At 47.6% G+C, this 22,590-nt stretch overlaps 1 protein-coding gene across 19 annotated transcripts in view; it reads left to right on the top strand.

The window, feature by feature from the left end:
* Positions 1-21,499, top strand: part of LOC129384282 (uncharacterized) — a 667,107-nt gene extending 645,608 nt beyond the window's left edge. For all 19 annotated transcript variants that reach the window (XR_011896160.1, XM_072289999.1, XM_072290000.1 and 16 more), the window contains one exon: positions 21,029-21,499. Coding sequence is in view for 18 of the 19 variants with exons in the window: in XM_072289999.1 (XP_072146100.1) it covers positions 21,029-21,238 (210 nt within the window). In the remaining variant the exon portion in view is untranslated. The remainder of the gene's footprint in view (positions 1-21,028) is intronic.
* The last annotated feature ends 1,091 nt before the right edge of the window (positions 21,500-22,590 follow it).

Consider the following 22,590-nt stretch of genomic DNA (forward strand, 5'->3'; position numbering starts at 1 on the left):
TCAGCCCTAACAAATGTAAGACTGTCTCCTTCCACCGCCGCAGAAATCCACTTGTTTTCTTGTACCCAATTGCTGACGTCAACCTTGAATTAGTTCCTTCCTACAAATATCTCGGAGTAACCCATTGTAGTGATTTAACCTGGGAAACGCACATTATGAACATCATTTCATCTGCTAACAAAACACTCGGGTTTTTAAAACGCCACTTGCGCCACGCCCCCCAACATGTAAAATTACTAGCTTATCAGTCTCTCGTCAGGGCAAAATTAGAATATGCATCCCCCACTTGGAACCCTCATCAGTATATATCATCAATCAACTGGAATCGCTTCAAAATCGAGGTGCAAGATTTATTCATTCTAAGTACTCCTACGACATGAGTATATCGGCACTAAAAACAGAATCCGGCTTATCATTGCTTGCATCTCGCCGCCGCATTGCTAGTCTTTGTCCTTTTCACAAGTTCTTTTACCGCTAACTTGGCAAAGCACCATACATTCTCCCCCCGGCACGCATATCCAGCAGCACCGGTCACCCGCAACAAGTCGCGCGCCCACGTACACGCACTGTCACTTTTTCGTCTCCATTATTTTTTCGTGCAGCAACAGACTGGAACGGCCTTTCCAACGAAATCACAGTCATAACCTGTCCTAGCACATTTTTAAACACCGTAACAAATTATCTTACCCTGTAATAAAAATATGGCCTTCAATTTTTTTATGTATGTATGTACCCACCCCTTATGCAATACCCCTTCAATGGGGCCTTTAAGGAAATAAAATGAAATGAAATGCTCTGATGCTCGAGCCCTCACCAGCTTTCTAAGCATAAACTGACGCAGCCGAAGACACCATATTGACTACAGCATGACGAACGCGAGACGACGATTCATACATGACGGACAAAGTGTAAAGAGACAGCGTGACAAGAACGGCCCACGGTGGAACGATGATGAGTGTGTGACGACACTGATGGGGCGACGATCCTATAACGACGACTGTACCACGACGACAGTAGGACGAGAGTCGCATGACGAGGCTGCAATGTCGACAATGGGACGACCAAGACTGCATCGCGAAACGTAGAATAGATTGAAAGGCACCCACGTTATCTTTTAAGCGCGGTATTCGAAAACGCAAAACAAAAGCAATACGTAGGCAGCTGCTTCGTTGACCTGCATGAGACACATGACATGATATTCATGTCACGGTCAATCATTTGTGTTTGTCATGCACACTTGTCACGCTATGCCAATTTTAGTACATACCGAGTTAACCAAACCACCATGAGAGCACCAAGACTTAGGCGGCTAGATAGATTGGCGGATACTGTCAAACAGGCAAATGTTCGCCAAGAAATGCTTTGTATATAAACTTCCGGCAGGAACAATCTCAAAATGACTGTCGACGTTACAGGCGACTGCCATTGAAGTAATGCGGTGACGCACCGTATTGCCAGCGCATCAAACGCGTCATGTCTAAAGTGTGTACAGCTGCGCGGGATCCTCCTGTGCGCCTATCTCAGTACACACTGCGCCATCTATCGGCTCTGCGGTGAAGTCCGTCGTGGTGCATGTCTAGATATATAGTGAGAGAAGATTGGCCTAATATATAAGTCGGGCGTTCGATATTGCCCGGCAGCACACAAACTATAAAAATATCTTTTTTTTTTATTTTCATTTGTCATTTGTTCATCACATCTTCATCTTTTATTTTCAGTTTTCATTCTTGTCCCGCTTCTCGATTGCATCCGTTTGTAGTGTTCTGGGCACTCAAACTAATTTAAGACGCGAACTAATCAAGAAACCTTGCGCGGAATAAGCGGAATACTCCGCCTGCAAACTCCATAGGAAAATAAATCACGCACACGAATTGAAGCTCTAGGTTAGTATCACTTTTTTTACCATTATTCAATATTCGTGATAAAAACAACAAAGCTGCGCCTTCAAAGATTGCACGAAGAATTGGTACTCGAATGGCAGATTATTTTCTTTTGTTATTCGCTTGAGTTGCCACACTGCAATGCCAAGTGTGAATGGAAGTACATATAACCTCCTTGGAGGCTTGTTTTACTCAGATAATGCAACAGTGATTTCCACACTGTAATATCCTTGAATTACGACTGCTCAACATCATGAGGATGGTCAGTTATTAACTTCACGCATCTTAGTAATTACTGACACAAAACAATTCAACAACGTATTCCAATGGGCGTTTTATATGTCACCGGTCTTTTATAGGAAGTACTTAAGAGCTTTCCTTGTAACACTGGGCTTTGCGTAGCTTTCAGCTTTGGTTGCAGAGCTGAACCAAAAACCGACTGATGTGTTGCACATTGGCTTCTGATTGCCAGAGTAAGAAAAAACACGAAACAGGAAAGAAATAAAAGAAACAAACTACATGGCTTGCAGTGACGAATAATGGGTGATTGTGCAAATTACGATCTTTGAATTGAACTGGGAAAGTTACGCTCAGTGATGCCAAATTGAACTTTCGAGAACCTACCTGCTGGACGGAGTCCTGTGGATTAGTTTTTGACAAACAAGGCCCGTGTGACATGCACCTCAAGCAAGGACGGTGCATCAGTATTTCCGCATATTGCACTCTCTGAAGCCTGCCATTTAAGCACAGATTCGTACCCACGACCACTTTGAATAGAGAAGCACTGCGCATCAGGCGCTGAGGCATCTTTCCTTGGTTCCAAACATACTACGGAAAGCGTATCTAACATGATGTTCATTACTTTTTTTAACAACAGGAGGGGTTGACCCCGAGTGTCCTTTCATACAAGCAGAACTTGCTTGGCCGAAAAGAAATAGCAGAGAATGACAGTTATAACGAAGAAAAAAAAAGGACTACTGCATTAGTTTTGTTCTTTATGTTTATTTTGACGGCTGCTTATAGTAAAACCGCGCCGTACACCTGAGAGAGTGCTAATCACATTGGAGTTTCTTTATCCTTCAAAGAAACCTGCCTGGTGAGTGGTAAAAGTGTCTTTCATGGCAGCGAAGACAATACTGAACACTGGAGCATGGTTACACTGTCGAGGTACACCCATAACGGACAGTTGGTTTTACACCGGTCTTCCTTTGGTGCTGAAGTGGCAGTGCGGGGTAGACGAGCCTAAACTATAGTTAGGATTGCGTTAGTTATCGGTATTTCAAATACAACTCGAATAATATTTGCTATTTAATTAGTATGTGATTGAAAAATTCAGTATTCGAAGTTATCGATAGTTCTTTCTTGTTATTCGCGTAGAAGGACTAACAATAATTTCGGAGTGTCGCCGAAAAAAGATAGAAACAAGCTGGGACTGTTCGCGATTCTGCTGCAACACAGTCGCTGGAGCTACACAGACACAGCGCTTTCTCGGTGAGCACACTTAGCCGTCAGCCTATACAATAATTTCCAGTTAGTCAAGAAAAGGTTTCATTCCCTTTATGACGCCACGATTCTGCTGTAAGAGTGTGAGGAAACAATTTTTTTCTTCGAGTAGTGTTATATCAACTGCATCACCTCAAATATGAAGGGCCATACCGTATCGTCGAGCGCGCACCGCCCGTTAACTACGTGATCGAACCCGTTGAACCGAGTGCGGAAATGCGCCATCGTGAACGAGACGTCAGCCGTTCTATGATCCGCTCATAGTGTAAGGTCACCGGACGGTTCCCTTTCTCGTTCCCGGGGGTAATCGTAGCGAAGAAGGGGCAAACTATAGTGGGCCATCTTCTCCTCCGTCGCTTTCGAGTGGGTCAAGCTCTCCAGGGCCCTTTCTCTGGGAACGCCGCTCGTGTTGGGACTCCCAGCCCTGCGCTGACCGTCGGCCCAACCGCTGGTGGCTAAAAACAATTTGTTTATTTATTCATACTGCAGCCTGTTGGGCCTATGGCAGGAGTGGGTGTGCACGTGAGTAAAACTAATTACCCTATGCTGATTGATCCTGGATAAGTTTGCATCAATATGAAGAAGCCTGTCAAATCAGCTGTATTTCTTTTTGAGTGGGAAAAATGAGAAAACGAATGGAAGGGGTACGCGCCTTTCTATTTACACGTGCTTTTTGCTGTGCATTTCGGCCCGCGTATAGCCAGTATAACTGTATCCAAGCCGGTACAATTATGCTAAGTGCGCGAAGCTCACGTGTCACCAAAGAAGAGGGCTGAGCGAACTGTAGCGAAACTGTGTTAAGATTCAGAGGGCTCAATTAGGAAGCTTGCACGAGGCAGCAAAGCCGCAGGAAATGAGGAAATCGGTTTACGGCCTGTCGCTCCTGAGCGCTGTCGTTCACACCGAAAAGTGACTGCAAATTAGAGGACATTAACGTCTGCCTTCCGAACTACGCACATCAACGCCGGTGCATATATACTACGCAGGCTTTTACAGACACATGCAAATGCTTACTCACCACACCAGACGAGCTACGATGGGAGGGGGGGGGGGGTTTGCGCGTACGCCATTTCATCGGCAGGAGCCTCAGAAAGCAATGTTTAAGACTGGCCTGCCTAATTTGCCAGCCTCATTTTGCCGACGCATGTTGCATTAGAAAGTGAATGTCAATTAGACTCTGCTTGCAATGGTCGCAGTAAGTTGGCCTTTGCAGTGTGTACGATAGTAGCGAAACCTGGCCGTACTTTATTGCATTAGTCGTCGCAAGCTGTCCTGGCGCACGCTACTGCACTTGGCTTTGAGGACGACGTCCAGCCATTCCGCTGAAACGCCAACAGTCGCATGAGCTTTGCTACATATGTGCGAGACGAGTTTGATTAAATTGCGGTGAAGGCACAATTACAACGTCTAGCTGCGAACTACTAAGTTAGCTTTTTAAGATGGTAAATACAATAAGAATATTATTCATAACAGTGTGATTAAGTATAAGGCAAATAATATGAAAAGACTCAAACGCTAAATTTATTATTGTTCCGAAATAAAAAACTGGCTTACTGTGAGCAACTACAACAACAACAACAAAATGCGAATTGTTTATAGAATATTGCAGAATACCCAAATCTTTTGAATCATGACTTGAATGGCACAATGTTAAAAGCAGCATCGTAAAGGAGTGAAGTCAGAATTTACCAATGCGAATGCGTTTCAGCTATGGAGACTAATCAGGAATGCCGTAGGAAGGGCAGGAGCCCAAATTTAGGCTTTTTGAGCTGGGTTCGAACTGTAATTTCCAGATTATTTCTGGTAAACGTTACTATACCCAAGCGGAGAGTGCTGAAATGTTCCTTTCTGTCGAAGTCTTCATCTTTACACCAATAAAATATTACCACCTGCATTATCCCAGGGTGTTGAAGCAGAGATATAAGTCTCAGTGCTGCACACTATCGACACCAGCTCAAAATGGGGCTGGTGCTGGCTATCACGTCTATTGCGATAAGAGCATCGCTAATTGCATAGGAAAGGCAAGCGCACAACGCGCCTAGTAGGAGCAGCGCAGTCACTTACACAGGGTCTCCCAGCTAACTTTAGTCAGAGTTAAAAAATATGCGAATGCCACGTAGCTGGACAGAACAAAGGTAATGCTCTTTGCCGTCGCTTGGAAATACTCAGATTATTTTTTCATTCCGCCGAATTAGATAATTAGTCTTACTTAAATGAATAATTAATAATTAACTAACCATTCATAAATAATTTTTCAGCTTCTCAGATTCTCGAGCATGAAAGCTGCCCGCGAATACACGCAAAGTGCCTCGAGCGGCCAGTCGCGCGGTAATTTTGCGTGCATTCGCGGGCTTCTTTCAGGATCGGAGAAAAAACACTTTTATGTAACACTTATTGTACAACAGAAAGCTGTATCGAGAGTTTTTGATGTCGCTCTACAATTTCTCATTGACACTTTTCATGTAATTATAATATTTGAGAAGTGGATTAATTCATTAAGAATAAATATCTAATTAGGCGGAATGAAACAAAATAATTTGAGAATCTGCAAGCTACGGCACACCACAACATTAGCTTTGTTCTGTCCAGCTAAGTGGCACGGATGGATGGATGCAAAACTTTAATGAAGGTCCTGAGGTACGCGACTCGGCGCACTGCGGGCCGCTCCCACGTTGGGACAGTCAGGCCATGCCCCTCCCACCGCCGCATCGTGGGCCCTCTGGACAGCCCATAGTTGCGGCCCTGCATAGGGGCTCTTGATAGTGGAGAGCCACTTGTCCTCATTAATTTGTTCCATGCCTCGGTCGCAAACTTTTAAACTCTGGCTAAACTTAGCTAAGCATATGCGTCCAGCGCTCATTGCTCGCAGTACCTGGAGCTGTCCAGAGACTTCGAGCGTTCGAAGGCAGTCACCTAGGAGCCGTATGGTTCTGTGTCAAGGAACTGCGGGCTATTTTCTCTCATTTTCTGCACTGTCATCCCAGCATTTTCTTATCCTTCTTTTTGCCAAACCGATGCGCAGCCATGGATGCTGCGTTGCTTGGTCTAAATGTTCTGTTTGACAAAAGAAACAGATCTTTCTTTGTTTATTTTTTTTTTGTCACATCCGTGGCACTTATATTTGAAGAAATTTGACTTGCAGTGGCGATGTGTGGATATTCCTGGAACAGCTTTCAGAGGCTTTTGCCGTGCAATGCATATAAAGAAAATAACGGTAATAACAATGACGATGACATCAACGTCCCGTGTCACTTCAAGGTTTCCATACGCGTCGTGTTATACATAAACTTACCTCGGGTTTAACGTCTTTCGTCGGCATTCCTCTGCGCCCCGGGGCCCCGCGAGAGCAGTCAGGGCAGGGAAGCGGCACGCGAATCCAATGTTGTCGGGGCACAGAGACAAGGAAGGCAATTACACGTGCCGAGAGTTCCCATGCGAGTCAGCCAAAATAAAAAATAGTTACGCGTACACAGAAAGAAAAACTCGCTAACGTCAGCGATTCCTTTCGGTAAGAAATCGAGGAGAGAATTCCATGACGGTTCCACATTTGGCAAATGCGCAAGTGCCAACACGGAGACACCGCAGTGCACCGCTAAGAAGAGCGACGCGTACAGAGCGGGGAGAGAAAAAAACGGCCACTTTGCCCTCGGAGTCGATACGTCGCTCCGATTACGCGTGCCTAATTCAGCGAATGGGGCTAAAATCGAATCAAGCCGGGGAAGTTCGAGACCTTCAGCAAACAGTTGGATGAGTTCGGCTCGCGACACCACTAAAGCTCGCTTTCGATACTGAACTGGTAGAGACGGGAAGAAAGTAAAGGGAAGACGTTGCACGCGGTCGAGCGGATTGCAAGAGGAAGGAAGATCGTTTCGACGTGGTTAGAATATTTTGGTTAGTAGTGCACTATAAACGACCACGTACGCCAATATGGGCACGAAGCTGAAGTACAATTTAAACATCTTTCAGTCAGTGCCACCGCGAATACTCTTATCCCACACTAATGCAAAAGAGGAAAAACATGGGGAAGTCGGGAGATGGAAATTCAAGACGATGAGCAAAACGAGAACGAGGTGAAAGCAGGAGCCAACGTTTCGACAAGTGTACTTGTCTTCTTCAAGGCAACATACGCTTTTCTCGCCCCAGTATATACAGGTGGGCTCCTTCTAAAGTGGAGAGGGGGTAAGGCGGGTGGGTGCGGTAAGGAGCGAAGGTGCGTTAGCGGCGAGAGAGTAGAATTGAGAATAAAGGAGTGCTGTGCACAAGGCCAGGGACACAGCCGTCTGCATGTCAATGGCCGTGTGTCAGCCAGCGTGTCTGGTGGTCGTGGGCTATCGTGTCTCTGAAAGAGATAATAGAAGAAGCCTCTCCTTCTATTGTAATTTCTATTATAATTTCAGAATGATGTGGTTATGTTCACTCCCTATGCTGCTATACCTTTCCTCGTTAATGCCCAGTTCACCCAGCTTATCATGAATTCCTTCTTTCATCATGCAGTAATCAATGGTCAGTTCCCGGTTTCACACTTCGCACGTGGTCTGGCCGTCACAGATAGGCCCTGTATTCACGATAACGAGATTGTGTTGCTCACAAGGATCTAGCATTGGCTTCCCGTTGTTGTCGGTATAGCCATCTAGATCCTGTATGTGAGCATTCATGTCACCTAACAAGATCATTTCTACATCAATCCCGAAACGCTGAACATCAGCATTTAGGCATTTCACTAACTCTTGATTCCTCTCTCTGCAATTATTTCCAGCCCACAAGTAGGTTAGCCTAGCCAAGTTTTTTTTTTTTTTTTTACTCAGTGTACAGAATAACCAAAGATGCTCTTGACATTTTGAATTTACTCTTTTCCATTTGGCCCCCTGATGAATGAGCTTTCCAACTCCCCCTCCCTTTCTTTCCGATTTAGTTCTGTTGAACCCTTCGCAAAAAATATTCTCCTCTCAGTAACTGGCGGCTCTTCCGAGTCTCTAAGGTGCGTTTCTGTTACCGCATACATCCCTGTTTGTTCTCTATTTAACTGCTCCTCACTCTGCCCTCATACTTTTTCTGCCCACCTTGCAGAGTCGCACTCAAAGGGCTGCACCCAGCTTGCACTCCTTCTATGTCCACTCCAAATGAATCAGAAATAAAGGTGGGCAGAAATTTTATCTCAAGCTCCTTTAAAACTAATGCAAGTCATTGTGGGCCATAGCATGCGTAATGCCACCAAAGTAGTTGCCGAGACAAGACGGAAATCGTTGTTGAATCTTTATGAGCATGAAACAAGGGAATTGAAAAAAGTATGAGGCAAAAGAAAAGAAGAAATTTCAAGACAAAAATAAAAGTTTAGCTGGGACAGCATAACCCCTATTCCGAATCTGCATGCCAGAAGTAGCAACCGATTTCCAAAAGATGATCAGATGCCTACTGGACTGCCTACTTTAACTAAGGAGAGAAAAGGCGTTTCAAAACAAAAATGGCAAGAATTCGACTGTGACAGCATTATCCCTATTACGACCCGGCATGCTAGAGCTAGCAACCTCTTCACACGATAGTCATGTGCCTGTGCAAACTACAACTGAGAAAATCAATGTCGTTAACTTATCTAGCGCCGTGCTTGCAGCCGATCAGCTCAAACTTCTGTTGAGGGGCTTGACATTTTGTCCATCGTTCAATGAGTTTGAACTCTACCAGGACCTCAATAACTTCTGCGTGACATTCGCCTCTGGGAATACCTCCACGACTGCGAAAAAACTTCCAAATGAAGAAACATTGCTTGGCTCGGACAACTCACGGTCTCAAAGTAAGCAGAGGAACAAGCCACCTTGACATGCATATGTGAGTGGTACAAAATGACATAATCAAAGCGTACGGCAAAAGTTGGCTGATTCGCAACAGCTTATCAAATGTGGAATGACAGGCACTCGAAGAACTCTGCAACGCCACCAACATCACAATCAAGCCGGCTGACAAAGGGAGATGCATTGTTATTCTAAACGTGTTGCAGTGCTTAAGAGGAGGCTTTAGCTTGGGCCCAACTCTGATAGTACCTATCCAGATACATGTAAAATGCAGAAAACATTTTTCTGAAACAACCACTAGGCTGATTTTAATGAAGTTTGTTTCATTTGAGAAAGAAAGTTAAATTCTAGTGTCTGTATGGATGCAGAATTTTGATTTAAAGCCTGAATTTTTTTCAAAGTAACTTTAAATTGGTAAGTTAGAAAAGAAAATAGAAGCACGAAGTTTACAAATCCGTAGCTCTGCACCGAGAACAGATATTGCAGTTCTGTAAACTGCATCCTTTAGAGTATATGAAGTGAACAAATATGCTGTATCAATTTACGTCTTACATGAATTTGTTACATTGTTTACAAGGGCCAGTGGTCTATTTGAAAACCATGTATAACACATCAATTTTGTCCACTTTAGGCGTACCATTACATGCAATTTACAGAATTGTGATAATTTTTTTTATTGCTGAGTTAGGGATTTGTAAACTCTATCGTCTCATTTCCTGAAAACTTGCAATTTTCAACAAATTTTGTTTAGAAAATGAACAGCCTAAATAAAACATCCGCTAGCAACAGTTTCTAGATTTTAACTTTTTCTGTTAAAGGCAACAAAACTTATCAGATTTGCTGCAGTGGTCGCCAAGAGAAACCATGACGACTCTCTGTCGAAATCAGCTTATATAATAAGCAGAAGACTGCTGAAAGCGATGTTGCCAGCTCATTTTGTTCCCGGTCGCTTTTATCTGCTCCCAAAGATGCACAAACCAGGAAGTCCAGGACGTCTGATACTATCCAGCAAAAGTATGTTAACGGTTGGCATAAATAAACTGACTTTTTTACTGCGACACCTCCATTGTGCCTTCATTTCCTCAAGTAACTACTGGCCCATGGATTCTCCTACCTTTTCCCTTTCCATAATATATATATATATATGTGTGTGTGTGTGTGTGTGTGTGTGTGTGTGTGTGTGTGTGTGTGTGTGTGTGTGTGTGTTACGGAGACGGCGGCTCCATGGCTGCGACGGTGAGCCACTATCATCACCATGAAGGCCTGGCTCATGCACACCGTGCCACACACAGCCAACCTGGGTTTGGAGCGCAAGGACAGGTGACCAGGAAGCAGTTCCAGTTGGTCTGGTGCTTCGGCCAGTAGAAGTTGCCTCTTGAATGGCTATTGCACCCCGTGTCATCTCCGAGAGCCTCAGCTGGCCACTGGCTCTGAAGCCGCGGTCCTGAGTTCGCAAATATAGTCACACGTGTACCTGTTTATCTGTATCGGGTGACCATGTTTTACCGCCTAATCAATGTTAGCGCAGGACGCGCCGGCGTGTATCGGTAGTTCCTGGAATGTTATCGATGGTTCCATCCGCTGTCCGTCACCGAACCTTGCGTAATCTGACTGCATGTATGTGCGACGCGAATGGTCTAGAACGTTGTGGAAGACACGCCGATCCCAGCGATTACTATGGAGCATTCGACGACTGATCTATAAAAGCCGACGCGCTTGACACGCTGTTCAGATTTTGACTATCGCCGAATGTGTTCGCCTATCTTTAAGTTTAGCATTTCTGTGGGCGCAGGTTCGGCCGATAAAAGTTGGTTTCATCTTCCACAGTATTGCTACTGTGTTATTTTACGTCACTACCACGTGACATTTGGTGGAAGTGCTTTCCGTTCATGTACCGGACGCCCCCGACAAGCCGTGACCCAAGCCCGGTCCGCAAAGAGAGCACCAACGTAGTCCCGGACCATCGAGCGAGCCGCCGTCTACAGCAGCTGCCCCCGGAGCACGGATTTCTACCTGAGAAGATTAAGAAGACTGCAGCCAGACAAGCCACAGGGAGACAACTGCCTACCACGCACAGACGAATGGTCTTACGGAGCGCCTGAACAAGACCTTCGCCGACATGCTAGCAATGTACGCCGACGTCGAACACAAGACGTGGGACGCGGTCCTGCCGCACGTAACCTTTGCTTACAACACGGCGGTGCAAGAAACAACACAGACCACGCCGTTGAAGCTGGTTTATGGCAGGAACCCGACGACGACGCTCGACGCCATGCTGCCGCACGTCACTAACAAATGTTATCGCACAGCGCAGGACGCGCCTGCATGTATAGGAAGTTTCTGAAATGTTATCGATGGTTCCATCCGCTGTCGGTCACCGAACCTTGTGTAACCTGATTGCATGTGTGCGCGTCGCTACCCATCTCCAGCGCGCCGAAGAAGCCCGATAGCTCGCCCGCCTACGAATCAAGAACCAGCAGCGTACCGACAGCCGACACTACAACCTCCGACGACGCTTCGTCGAGTACCAGCCCGGCAACCGTGTTTGGGTTTCGACCCCGATACGCCTACGAGGACTCAGTGAGGAACTATTACGACGCTATTTCGGACCCTACAAGGTCATCCGACGTATTGGCGCACTGGACTTTGAGGTCGTGCCAGACGGCGTTTCGCAATCACAGCGGCGCCGCGCACGATCTGAAGTGGTCCACGAGGTGCGTCTTAAACCCTTTTACGCACGCTGACGAACTTCCTTATTTTGTTGTTTCTTTGCTACTAGTATTTTTTCTTTATTACTTTCGGTTGTTTGCAGCATCGCGTCGATGCTATTTAGGAGGGGGGGGGGGTATTGACACGTGTACTTGTTTATCTTTATCGGGTGACCATGTTTCACCGCCTAACAAATGTTATCACACAGCAGGGCGCGCCTGCCTGTATCGGAAGTTTCTGGAATGTTATCTACGGTTCTTGCTGCTATCTGTTGTCCCCGAAGCTTGTGTAATCTGATTGCACGTGCGACGCAAATCGTATGGAACTTTCTGGAAGCCGTGGGCACCAGCGATTACTCTGGAACTTTCAATGCCTCATGTACAAAAGCTGACGCGCTTGACCCGCTGATCAGAATTTAGACGATCGCCGACTGTGTTCGCCGCTGTCGTTGTGCATTAAGTGTCGCCTGTTTTTGAGGGCACAGGTTCGCCCAAGAAAAGTTAGTTTGGTCTTTCACAGTATTGCTACTGTGTTCTTTACCGTCCCTACCACGTCACATATGGTGGAGGTGCTTTGCGTTCATGTACCAGACGCCCCCCCAAAACCGTGGCCCAAGCCCGAATGCGCAAGACAACACCAACGTAGCGAAGAACCAACGAGGTAGCCGCAGGCTGCAAGGACTGCCCCGGGAGCACGGACTTTTGCCTGAGACGACAAGGAAGATCGTCGCCAAGTCAACCCCAATGGTGGCCCCAGCGTCCCGCGTCGTGCTGCAACAGCCCAGGGACCCGCTGACCTTCCGTGGATCATAGTCAGTTTCTGAAGACTCAGAAACCTGGCTGGAGACCTATGAACGAACCGCGACTTTCAACAACTGGGACTCCGACTAGAAAATGCGGCCTGTATACTTCGCCTTAGAAGACGCTGCCAGAACGTGGTTTGAGAACCGGGAGTCGAGCCTGACAACATGGTACCTGTTCCGTAGCGGCTTCCTGCGGACATTTACGAGCGTCGTGCGCAGGGGAACGGCCGAAGCTATGCTGCAAGCCCGAGTGCAACTACCCAACGAGACCACAGCGATCTTCACCGAGGAGATGACGCGCCTGTTCCCCGGATACGCCCGAGAAGAAAATTCGGTCCCTCATGCGTGGGCTATAGCAAGAGCTCTTCGCCGGATTGATACGCAAGCTTGGCGCTCTTTGGCCATACCTGGCCCTTGCGCCAATAAAAACCAAACATTCATTCATTGATACGCAACCCGCCCAAGACTTTTGCCGAATTTATTTCCGAGGCCACAACTATTCAGAAGACGCTTGATATGCGGACAAGGCAATATAATCGCCGACCGCTGAATGTCAAACTATACCGACGTTCAATCACTCGGTAGCGACGACCTGAGGGAGACCATCGGAACGATCGTTCGCGAAGGAACTGCAGAAGCTCTTTCCAAGGTCGCAGCCGCAAGTGGCCTCAATCGCAGACATCGTAAAATTGCCGATATGTAAAACGAGAATTCGCTTTTCTAGGCAACCATGGCACCAAATGTTACGAGGTTTGTTGAATTTAAAAGAAAAACTTAAAATCTAGTGACTGTTCGTTTCGATTTGTTGAGTTAAATTGGGAATTTTTGATTAAAAATTGGCAAAAATTGAAAATTTTCAAAAATGAGACTATCAAGTTTACAACTCTAACTCAACAACGAAAAACGATAATACAATTCTGTGAATTGCATCTAATAGTACATCCAAAGTAGACAAACTTGATATGTTGCACATGAATATAAAAAAAATTGTAATATGGGAATAGAGCTTCTGCAGAACCACTGTAAACAACGTAACGAATTCACGTAAGATGTAAAATGACATATCGAATTTGTCCGCTTTGAATGATCTAATGGATTCCATTTACAGAACCACGGTATCTGTTCTTGATGCAGAGCTATCAATTTGTAAACGTCGTGCTTCTATAATTTTAACACGGTCGAATATTAGAAAATCTTTTTACCAGAATTCCAGCCCTAAATCGAAATGTCGCTTCCGAGAGTCACTAGAATTTAACGTTCTCTCTCAATTGCAACAAATTTCATTAAAATCGGTCCATAGGGCATCTCAGAAAAACGTTTTTGCGTTTGCATGTATTTGAATAGGGCGCGTCGGAGTTGGGGCCGAACTAAAGCTTCCTCTTAATTGGAGTTCCTGAGGTGCAACCACAATCAGCGCAGTCCCAGCCAGGAGCGATGACCTACGTCGCCCAGCGCAGCTACGCGAGGAAGACGGGCATTTGGTGCGCCCCCGACCACCGTCCGCTCTGCTATCACTGCGGAGAAGCCGGCAACACCTACCGCCGATGTCCTTACCGCGAGATGGGATTGCGAGGGTTCGCCGTAAACGCACCGCACCCTAGGGGAGGTCAGCGCCCTCGTGTTATCGCCGACTACCTCGCCGCTACTCAGTGGAGCCTTCGACGACGAGGGTTCGCCGTCACCAGGCCGCTACCTGTCGCCGCAGTGCCGTCCATACACTGGTCCAGATCGGGGCCGGTCCGTCAGCCCATATCCGGAAAACTAAAAGGAGCAACCGATTTAGGTGCGGTTGCTGTTCGTCGAACTGATGAAGATCCTCCGCCGCCGACGAGGACGACGAAGAGATATCTCGACGACATAACGACACGCCGCCATCCCGACGAAGCCTGGAAGCAAAGAATGCACCGGCCAGAGACCTGACGACGCTACGTACCAGCCACACGTCAGCACGACGCAGCCGTGATCTGACGCCAAGACCTAACTGTAACGCAAGACAAAGAACCACCTACCTTGATGTACTTCTCGACGGCCATGCCTTAGTGGACACAGGAGCCGACTACTCCGTGATGAGTGGATCCCTTGCCACCCATTTGAAAGTTAGGACTACATGGGAAGGCCCTCAAATCCGGACAGCTGGAGGACACCTAATAAGACCGACGGGAATCTGCACGGCAAGAATTACGGTTCATGACCGGACCTACCCTGCCTCTTTCAAGCGATACCGCCGGAGAGCTGTCGTAATCACCACGTTTTGAGTGTCCTCGAAGATCAAGTGAGCATGCCGCCTCGCTCCAGCATAGTTATTTCCGTCGGCACCGAAACACCCGAAGACGTAGGTGTCATCGAGGCCGACCAACGTCTACTGCTCAACCGTGAAACTTGCGTCGCAAGAGGGATCGCTCGACTGCACGGAGGGAAAGCGAAAGTGATGCTGACGAACGTCAGCCAGGAGGTCAAGCATATCAACAAGGGCACGACGATCGCGTACATCGAGGAAATTGAGGAGACCAGCAATGCGTCCGTCCTCTCGGATTCTGTCGCGTCCACCCCGACGGCCATAGTTCCCGAACCACACTTCGACATAAATCCAAGTCTCCCCATGATTAATCATCAACACCTCAGAAGTCTGCTCCGACGATACAAAGACTGCTATTTGACGTCATCGAGGATTCGACAAACACCAGTCGCAAAGCATCGCGTAATAACGGAAGAGTGCGCTCGACCACTCCGCCAGAGCCCTTACCGAGTTTCGACGCGAGAACGTCAAGCTATAAGACAACAAGTCGACGAAATGCTGCGCGGCGACATCATCCAGCCGTCGAAAAGCCCGTGGGCATCTCCTGTAGTCTTGGTGAAGAAAAAGGACGGAACCCTACGTTTCTGCGTGCATTATCATCGACTGAACAAGATCACTAAAAAGGATGTATACCCCCTACCACGGATAGACGACGCATTGGATCGGCTCTGCAACGCTAAATACTTTTCGTCGATGGATCTCAAGTCTGGCTACTGGCAAATAGAAGTAGACGAGAGAAATCGCGAAAAGACCACCTTGATCACGCCAGACGGCCTCTACGAATTCAAGGTCATGCCATTTGGACTGTGCTCGACGCCTGCAACGTTCCAGCGTGTCACGGACACGGTTTTAGCAGTATTGAAGTGGCAGACGTGTCTTGTTTACATGTCGTCGTAGTCTTCGCCGGAAACTTCGACGATCACCTTAGGCGGCTTGCGACAGTACTAGAGGTCATCAGGGTTTACTCTCAAGCCGGAAAAGTACCCCCTCCAGTGGCGTAGCTAGGTCATCTAGCACCCGGGGCCGATAGCTCTTCTGTTACCCCCCCCCCCCCCCCCCCGGGTGTAGTCGAGGAAGGCCTATCGACAATTTTCGGGTGTCTTCAGACGTACATGACACCCCCCCCCCCCCCTACTGGCCCCGTGCACCCGGGGCCCACGGCCCCCCGTTGCGATCCCGTATATACATGATGTGTCCCATCGCATCGAGAAAGCCGCAGGCCGGGCTGGTATAAAGGTCGTGTTCACTGCGCCTAACAAATTGGGAAGGATGTGCAAAAAAATAAACGAAAGCCAGAGAACACCTGGACCGTGCAATAAGCAACATGTCGCCAAGCCTGTAGATTGCAGTACCAATGTAGTGTATTCCATTCCCACCTCTTGCGGCTGCACTTACTCAGGGCAAACAGGACGCTGTATCAATGAACGTTTGCGTGAGCATGCGCACTGTGTCAAGATTAAGACTGGCAGTAATCTGGCTGTTCATTGTGCCAAGTGTGGCTGTTCTCCACTCCTTGATGACCCACGTGTGTTGAAAAGGTACAGCAATCAGATGGCCAGATAAATCTATGAGGCATTTTCAATGTGTCAGTTAGGAGCCACCTGTGTTAGTTCCCCTTTCATATATAGCACTTTGTGATAAAGAACTTAAGCTCCATAGAAGTTAAGCAGTTTGGCCTGTGTCCACCATGTTATGGTTTCTTTTATATTCTTTTATAATGTTTAATGTTATTGACGCATGCGCAGCAGTAGTTGACCGACGATGACTCGCCTTCCCCTCCCCTTCTTCTTTCACTCTCTTTATGCCTGTTGCAAATTTTATATATTTGCGCAGGCTCCAATAAATGTGCTGTAGGCAGTCAGCGCTCGTCCTGTGTCCTCCCTTGTCCGTGTTTTCTGGCGCTGTTTTAAATATGAATGATTATAAGGATAGAGCAGTTTGGTCAAGCTGTTGAATCAGCAATGAGAAATGTGCAAACTGTGTGTACTGTAGTCATGGGCGACTTCAATACAAACGTGGGAGAAAAATCGGCCGGGGGACAAGCAACTGACAACTACGACATCGATTCTGGGAATTGTATAGGAGAGATGTCGGCAGAATTCGCGGAGAAGAATAGACTCCGAACAATGAGTACTTTCTTCAGGAAGCGCATTAATAGGAACTATACTTGGAAAAGCCGTAACGGAGAAACAAGAAATGGAGCTCTGCCCATCCCACCCAAGTGCAGGATGTAGAAGTGTTATGTATTGTAAAGGACAGTGATCCTAGGTTAGTGAGGTCTAGGATTGCTTTCAGTTTTGTTGTGGCCACCGGGCCGCATTCCACTACGAGGCATCATGGAGTAAACCACGTTTGGTTTTGCTTACGCCTTCTTCCTTCGGCTGCGGTTTCCCCCCACGAAAACACTACATTGGCGACGAGGATGGCATCCTGAGCAATTCTACGGCAAGCTGACATGGCAACGGAAGGTCCGGCAGTGGCGGGTTCAGTGGCGCAATTCGTGGGTCGACTGGGACACATCGAGCCCTTTGACGAGTCCGCAAGCGACTGGCCGTCGTACGAGGAGCGATTGTCGTCGTTTCTTTAGGTCAACCGTATCCCCGAGGACGACAAGGTACACGCTTTTTTTAGTCTTATGGGCCCAAAGACGTATACAGTCTTCTCAAGTCGTTGACCGGGCCGGAATTGCCGTTAGCTAAGGGCTTCGAGTTTTTAAAGAGACTTCTTGGTGACCATTTGTCACCGAAGCCATCGGTAATTAGCGAACGCGCAAAATTTCACAGAAGAGCGCAATTTGAGAAAGAATCAATTTCGGAATATGTTGCGCAGTTGCGGAAATTGGCACAGACATGCGAATTTGAATCCGCCCTTGATCAGTCATTGCGGGACCGTTTTGTCTGCGGTCTGCGCCGAGAAGATATACAGCGCGTGTTATTCACGGAGGATAACAAGCTAACCTTTCAGAAAGCCGCGGAACGAGCGCTAGCCATGGAAGCGGCGAAAAAGAGCGTTGCAGAAGCGCACGCCTCGGAATCAAGCGTGTCAGACGTTCACAGAGTCGGAGTGGTTGGGCAATCTGATATGACGCAGGAAAATTGCTACCGCTGCGGATCTGCGAAACATGCAAGCAGACTATGCCCGCACGTTGCGGCCGTCTGTTTAAAATGTGATAAGAAAGGGCACATTCAAAGAGTGTGCCAAGCTAACGATGAAGGGAGCGCGTCGAAACGCGATGAAGGGGTTGAGTCCCGTTCAAGCTTCTGTTAGCGTGAAAAGAATTGTTTTGCCTGGTCTGCAGCCGATAAAAATTTCAGTGCAAGTACAAGACGTAGCCTTGGAAATGGTGCTGGATACTGGGGCTACTGTGTCCGTAATGTCTTTGGATCAGTTTCGTCAAATATTTCCCTCAATCAAGGTCGTGCCAACGACGCTGAAGCTGCGGACGTTCGACGGAGCCGTCGTCCAGCCTGTCGGAGTGGCTTACGCTGCCGTGCAGTACGGAAAGCAGAGGGCTCGGCTGCCTTTTTACATCACGAGAGAAAAGGGACCCCCTCTGCTAGGTCGACAACGGTTGCGAGCCATCCGACTCGACTGGAGCCGTATTTTCAAGCTCAACGCTCTTCCCAGGTAGGACGATTCTGCCTGTTCGACTGCGCGCTCTTCTAGACAGGTATCAGAGTTTGTTTCAGGACGAGCTGGGGACAATTACAGAAGAAAGAGCGACATTGTACCTGAAAGAAGGTAGCGTACCAAAATTTATGAAGGCAAGAAGTGTTCCTTCTGCATTGCAACCAGCAGTCGAGGCTGAGCTTCAAAAGTTGGAAGACATGGGAGTCACTTCGACAGTCGAACAAGTGACTACGCCACGCCGGTTGTGCCAGTAGTAAAGAAGGACGGTGGCATAAGACCATGCGGCGATTATAAGACCACCCTAAACCCTTGTCTTGAAACTCATCGGTATCCACTCCCGAAAATCGACGAGTTATTCACAGCGCTCGCAGGGGGCCAAGAATTTTCTAAAATTGACCTAAATCGAGCCCATCAGCAGGTAGTAATGTCAGAGTCGTCAAGAAAGTACTTGACACTAAATACTCATAAAGGACTTTTTTCCGTAAACAGGCTGCCGTTCGGGGTTTCTTCGGCACCTTTCATTTTCCAAAGAATTATGGACACAATGGTGAAAGGCCTGAAAGGCGTCAGCTGCTATTTGGATGACGTTCTCATCGCCGGCAAGACGTCAGACGAGCATTTTGCAAATCTCTAAGCGGTTCTGAAGCGGTTGACTGAGCGCGGCGTTCGAGTAAAGAAAGAAACGTGTTCATTTTTCCAAACGGAATTACAGTATCTGGGTCGTGTTATCAGTGCAGCAGGTGTCAGCACAACGCCAGACAAGATAGAAGCACTGATGAAAGCATCCGCGCCCACAGGCAAGCAGCAACTACAATCATTTCTGGGCATTGTAAATTACTACGGGAACTTTGTTCCTCGATTGTCTACGCTGGCGAGTCCACTTTACAAACTGCTGCGTCGCGACCAGCCATGGCTCTGGGATGAATCGTGTCAAGGAGCGTTCGAGGAAATCAAGAGCACGTTGGCGTCATCCTCGATCCCGGCGCATTACGACCTAGATAAACCTTTGCAAGTGGCATGTGACGCTTCCCAATACGGCGTGGGCGCAGTGCTTTCTCGTGTAACTGAAGATGGAAGCTCTCTGCCTGTGTTTCATGCGTCGCGCACATTAACTGAGGCTGAAAAGAAGTACAGTCAGCTAGAAAAAAAAGCGCTGACCATTATCTTTGCCGTCAAAAAGTTTCATTTTTACATCTATGGAAGATGTTTCACGTTGATTACGGATCACAAGCCATTACAAACAATTCTGGGGCAAAAAACAGGCATTCCACCAATTGAAGCGGCGCGCTTACAGCGATGGGCTGTCACGTTGTCCGCTTACAAGTACTCGCTCGTGTACAAAAAGTCCAGTGACAACGCAGAAGCAAATTTTTTTCAAGGTTCCAGCTCCAAGGTCCTGAAGACGGCGCGTCCGATGGCGAGGAATCATTTTATGCTTTGCGTCTGGACTCTATGCCGGTGTCCGCTAAACAGATTGCGCTCGCTACAGCACGTGATCCGGTGCTCAGTAAAGTGCTCCAGCTTACAAGCATAGGCTGGCCATTGCATTTGCGAGATGTGCGCTTAAAACAATTTTTCGACAGACGTTTGCAGATCAGCGTGCATCAAAGGTGCCTCATGTATGGCCTGAGGGTTGTTATTCCGTCCCCTCTTAGGGAGTCCGTGCTCGACGAACTGCACCTAGGTCATCCCGGCATTGTGCGGAGCAAGGAGCAGGCTTGCAGCTACGTGTGCTGGCCGTCAATTGATGCAGACTTAAAGTACGAAGCTTCCAGGCCTGCCAGGAACAACGGAATGATCCATTTAAGGCACCTCTGCATCCCTGGCCATGGCCGACCGCACCGCGGAGGCGAATTCACTTTGACTTCGCGAGACCTTTCAGAGGAACTATGTATTTAGTGGTTGTAGATGCTCACTGGAAGTGGCCGGAAGTGTTCGTTATGCGAAGCACTACATCCGAGCGTACTATTTCCTGCTTTCGTGAACTTTTCTGTAGATTCGGAGTGCCGGAGACGGTGGTGTCCTACAATGGACCACAACTGTTGTCCGAAGATTTCAAGGCGTTTATGCGGAACGTTGAGGCCAGACATGTCGTGAGCGCCCCTTATCACCCAAGCACAAATGGTCTGGCTGAGCGTTTCGTGCAAACGTCGAAGTCTGCTCTACGCAAGTCATCTCCCGGTGAGTCTGTCGAAGAAGCACTTCACAACTTGTTATGGGCGTATCGAAATACGCCTCACACTACGACTGGAGAAGCTCCAGCTAAGCTGTTGATGGGTAGAAGATTGCGCGCCAGGCTGGATGCAATGAATCCTACAGTGGAGGGGAAGGTGATGCACAGTCAGTTCACCCAAATGCAGCAGCGCAGGAGCAACAGGGACTGTTTTTGTGTTAATGACACTGTTCTATTTCCCATTTACAGAGGCTCAACGAAGTGGGTTCGTGGAACCGTTCTGAAGAAGACTGGACCAGTCTCTTACAAAGTCATGGTAACCACACCCCGAGGCAAGTTCATCTGGCGTCGACATCTCGACCATCTGTTGGCTGGCGCCGGCCCTATGGTGACACCAAGGGCATCCGACTCCGACTTCACGGAGGGGTTTCTGGTCTTCCCTCAAAGCCAGACAGGTGACCAGCCAAGGTCAGAAGATCCGGGGCCCGTAGAGTCTGTCCCTCCAGCTCCCGCTACTCCATCCGAGACATCAGCTCCGCAAAGGCGCTACCCGTCAAGACAACGCAGTCCACCCCAACGATACTAAGCCCGTTCTTTAACTATTGTATAAGGATACAAGTGCATGCTCTAAAATAAAGAGGGAGTCATTAGCCCAGTCATGTGGCCACCAGGCCGCATTCCACTACGAGCCATCATGGAATAAACCACGTTTCGTTTTGCTTACGCCTTCTTCCATCGGCTGCGGTTTCCACACACGAAAACACTACACATTTGAAGTGAGAAAGAGAAAAATTACTACAAAGGAACGTACCAACCTAGACACAGTAAGGCTAAAAGTGGAATTGAGGCCAGAGCTCGGTAACAGATATGCAGCTTTAGAACAGGAAGATTAAGATAATATGGGGGCAATGAATGAACCCGTAACCAGTCAGCTTTCAGAAGCAGAAACTGAAGTTGGAGGTAAGGCACCAAGGCAACTAGTAGGTAAGCTCTTTCGAGTAACAAAGTACCTTATAAAGAAACAACAAAGCATGAACCTGTCCAACTCCGAAGATACAATTCCCTGAACTGTAACAACTGATAAACGAAAAGAAAGTGATATTCGAAATTACGGTAAAAATTAATGACGTATTAAAAATTGGCCTCAGCATGAAGTTAGGGAAACGAAACTTGGCATATAGGAGAGGGCAACATGTATTCAGGGAGAGATAAGCAAGGCAGTGTCAGCAATTTTAATGATATAGTAGAAGCAGCAGAAGAATTCTACACTGCCCTCTACAGTACCCAGAATAGCCACGCAAACTTAATTGGAAGCACCCAGTGACAAGAATGATGTCTTGTGGGTACCCAATGGACATCGAATGCCAGGCAATACAGATGAGTGGACCTTGAGCTTTCCAAAGAAATTAGTAGACCTACTACCAGGGGGGGGACACTCCGTATACATCCCATTGGCCGTTTTCGAGCAGACGCTCTTTCGACGCTAGCGCCAAGGTCCCCTTCAGTTACGGCCCTAACCAATGGGCGACGCATTAGCAAAATGGCGGCGCACATGATTGTTTACGTTGTCATGGCAACAGCAATAGCAGCCGCGCGGTACCTCCTCTCCCAAAACTTTTTCTTTCCTTTTTGTTTTATTATGCTGACCCACTCCTCTCCCTTTCCCCTTTCCCCCATGCCGCGCGCGCCGCTCACTTTTTTTTTTTACCCGTAAGCGGCGCGTTTTTTTTTTTTTTTTTTTTTTTTTTTTAGCGCGCTTGTTACGGCGCGCCACGCGCCAGCTCGCAAGCAATGCGCGCGCTACCCCGCGC

The sequence above is a fragment of the Dermacentor andersoni genome, chromosome 8 (genome assembly GCF_023375885.2).
Source record: "Dermacentor andersoni chromosome 8, qqDerAnde1_hic_scaffold, whole genome shotgun sequence".
In the NCBI taxonomy this organism is placed as follows: domain Eukaryota; kingdom Metazoa; phylum Arthropoda; class Arachnida; order Ixodida; family Ixodidae; genus Dermacentor; species Dermacentor andersoni.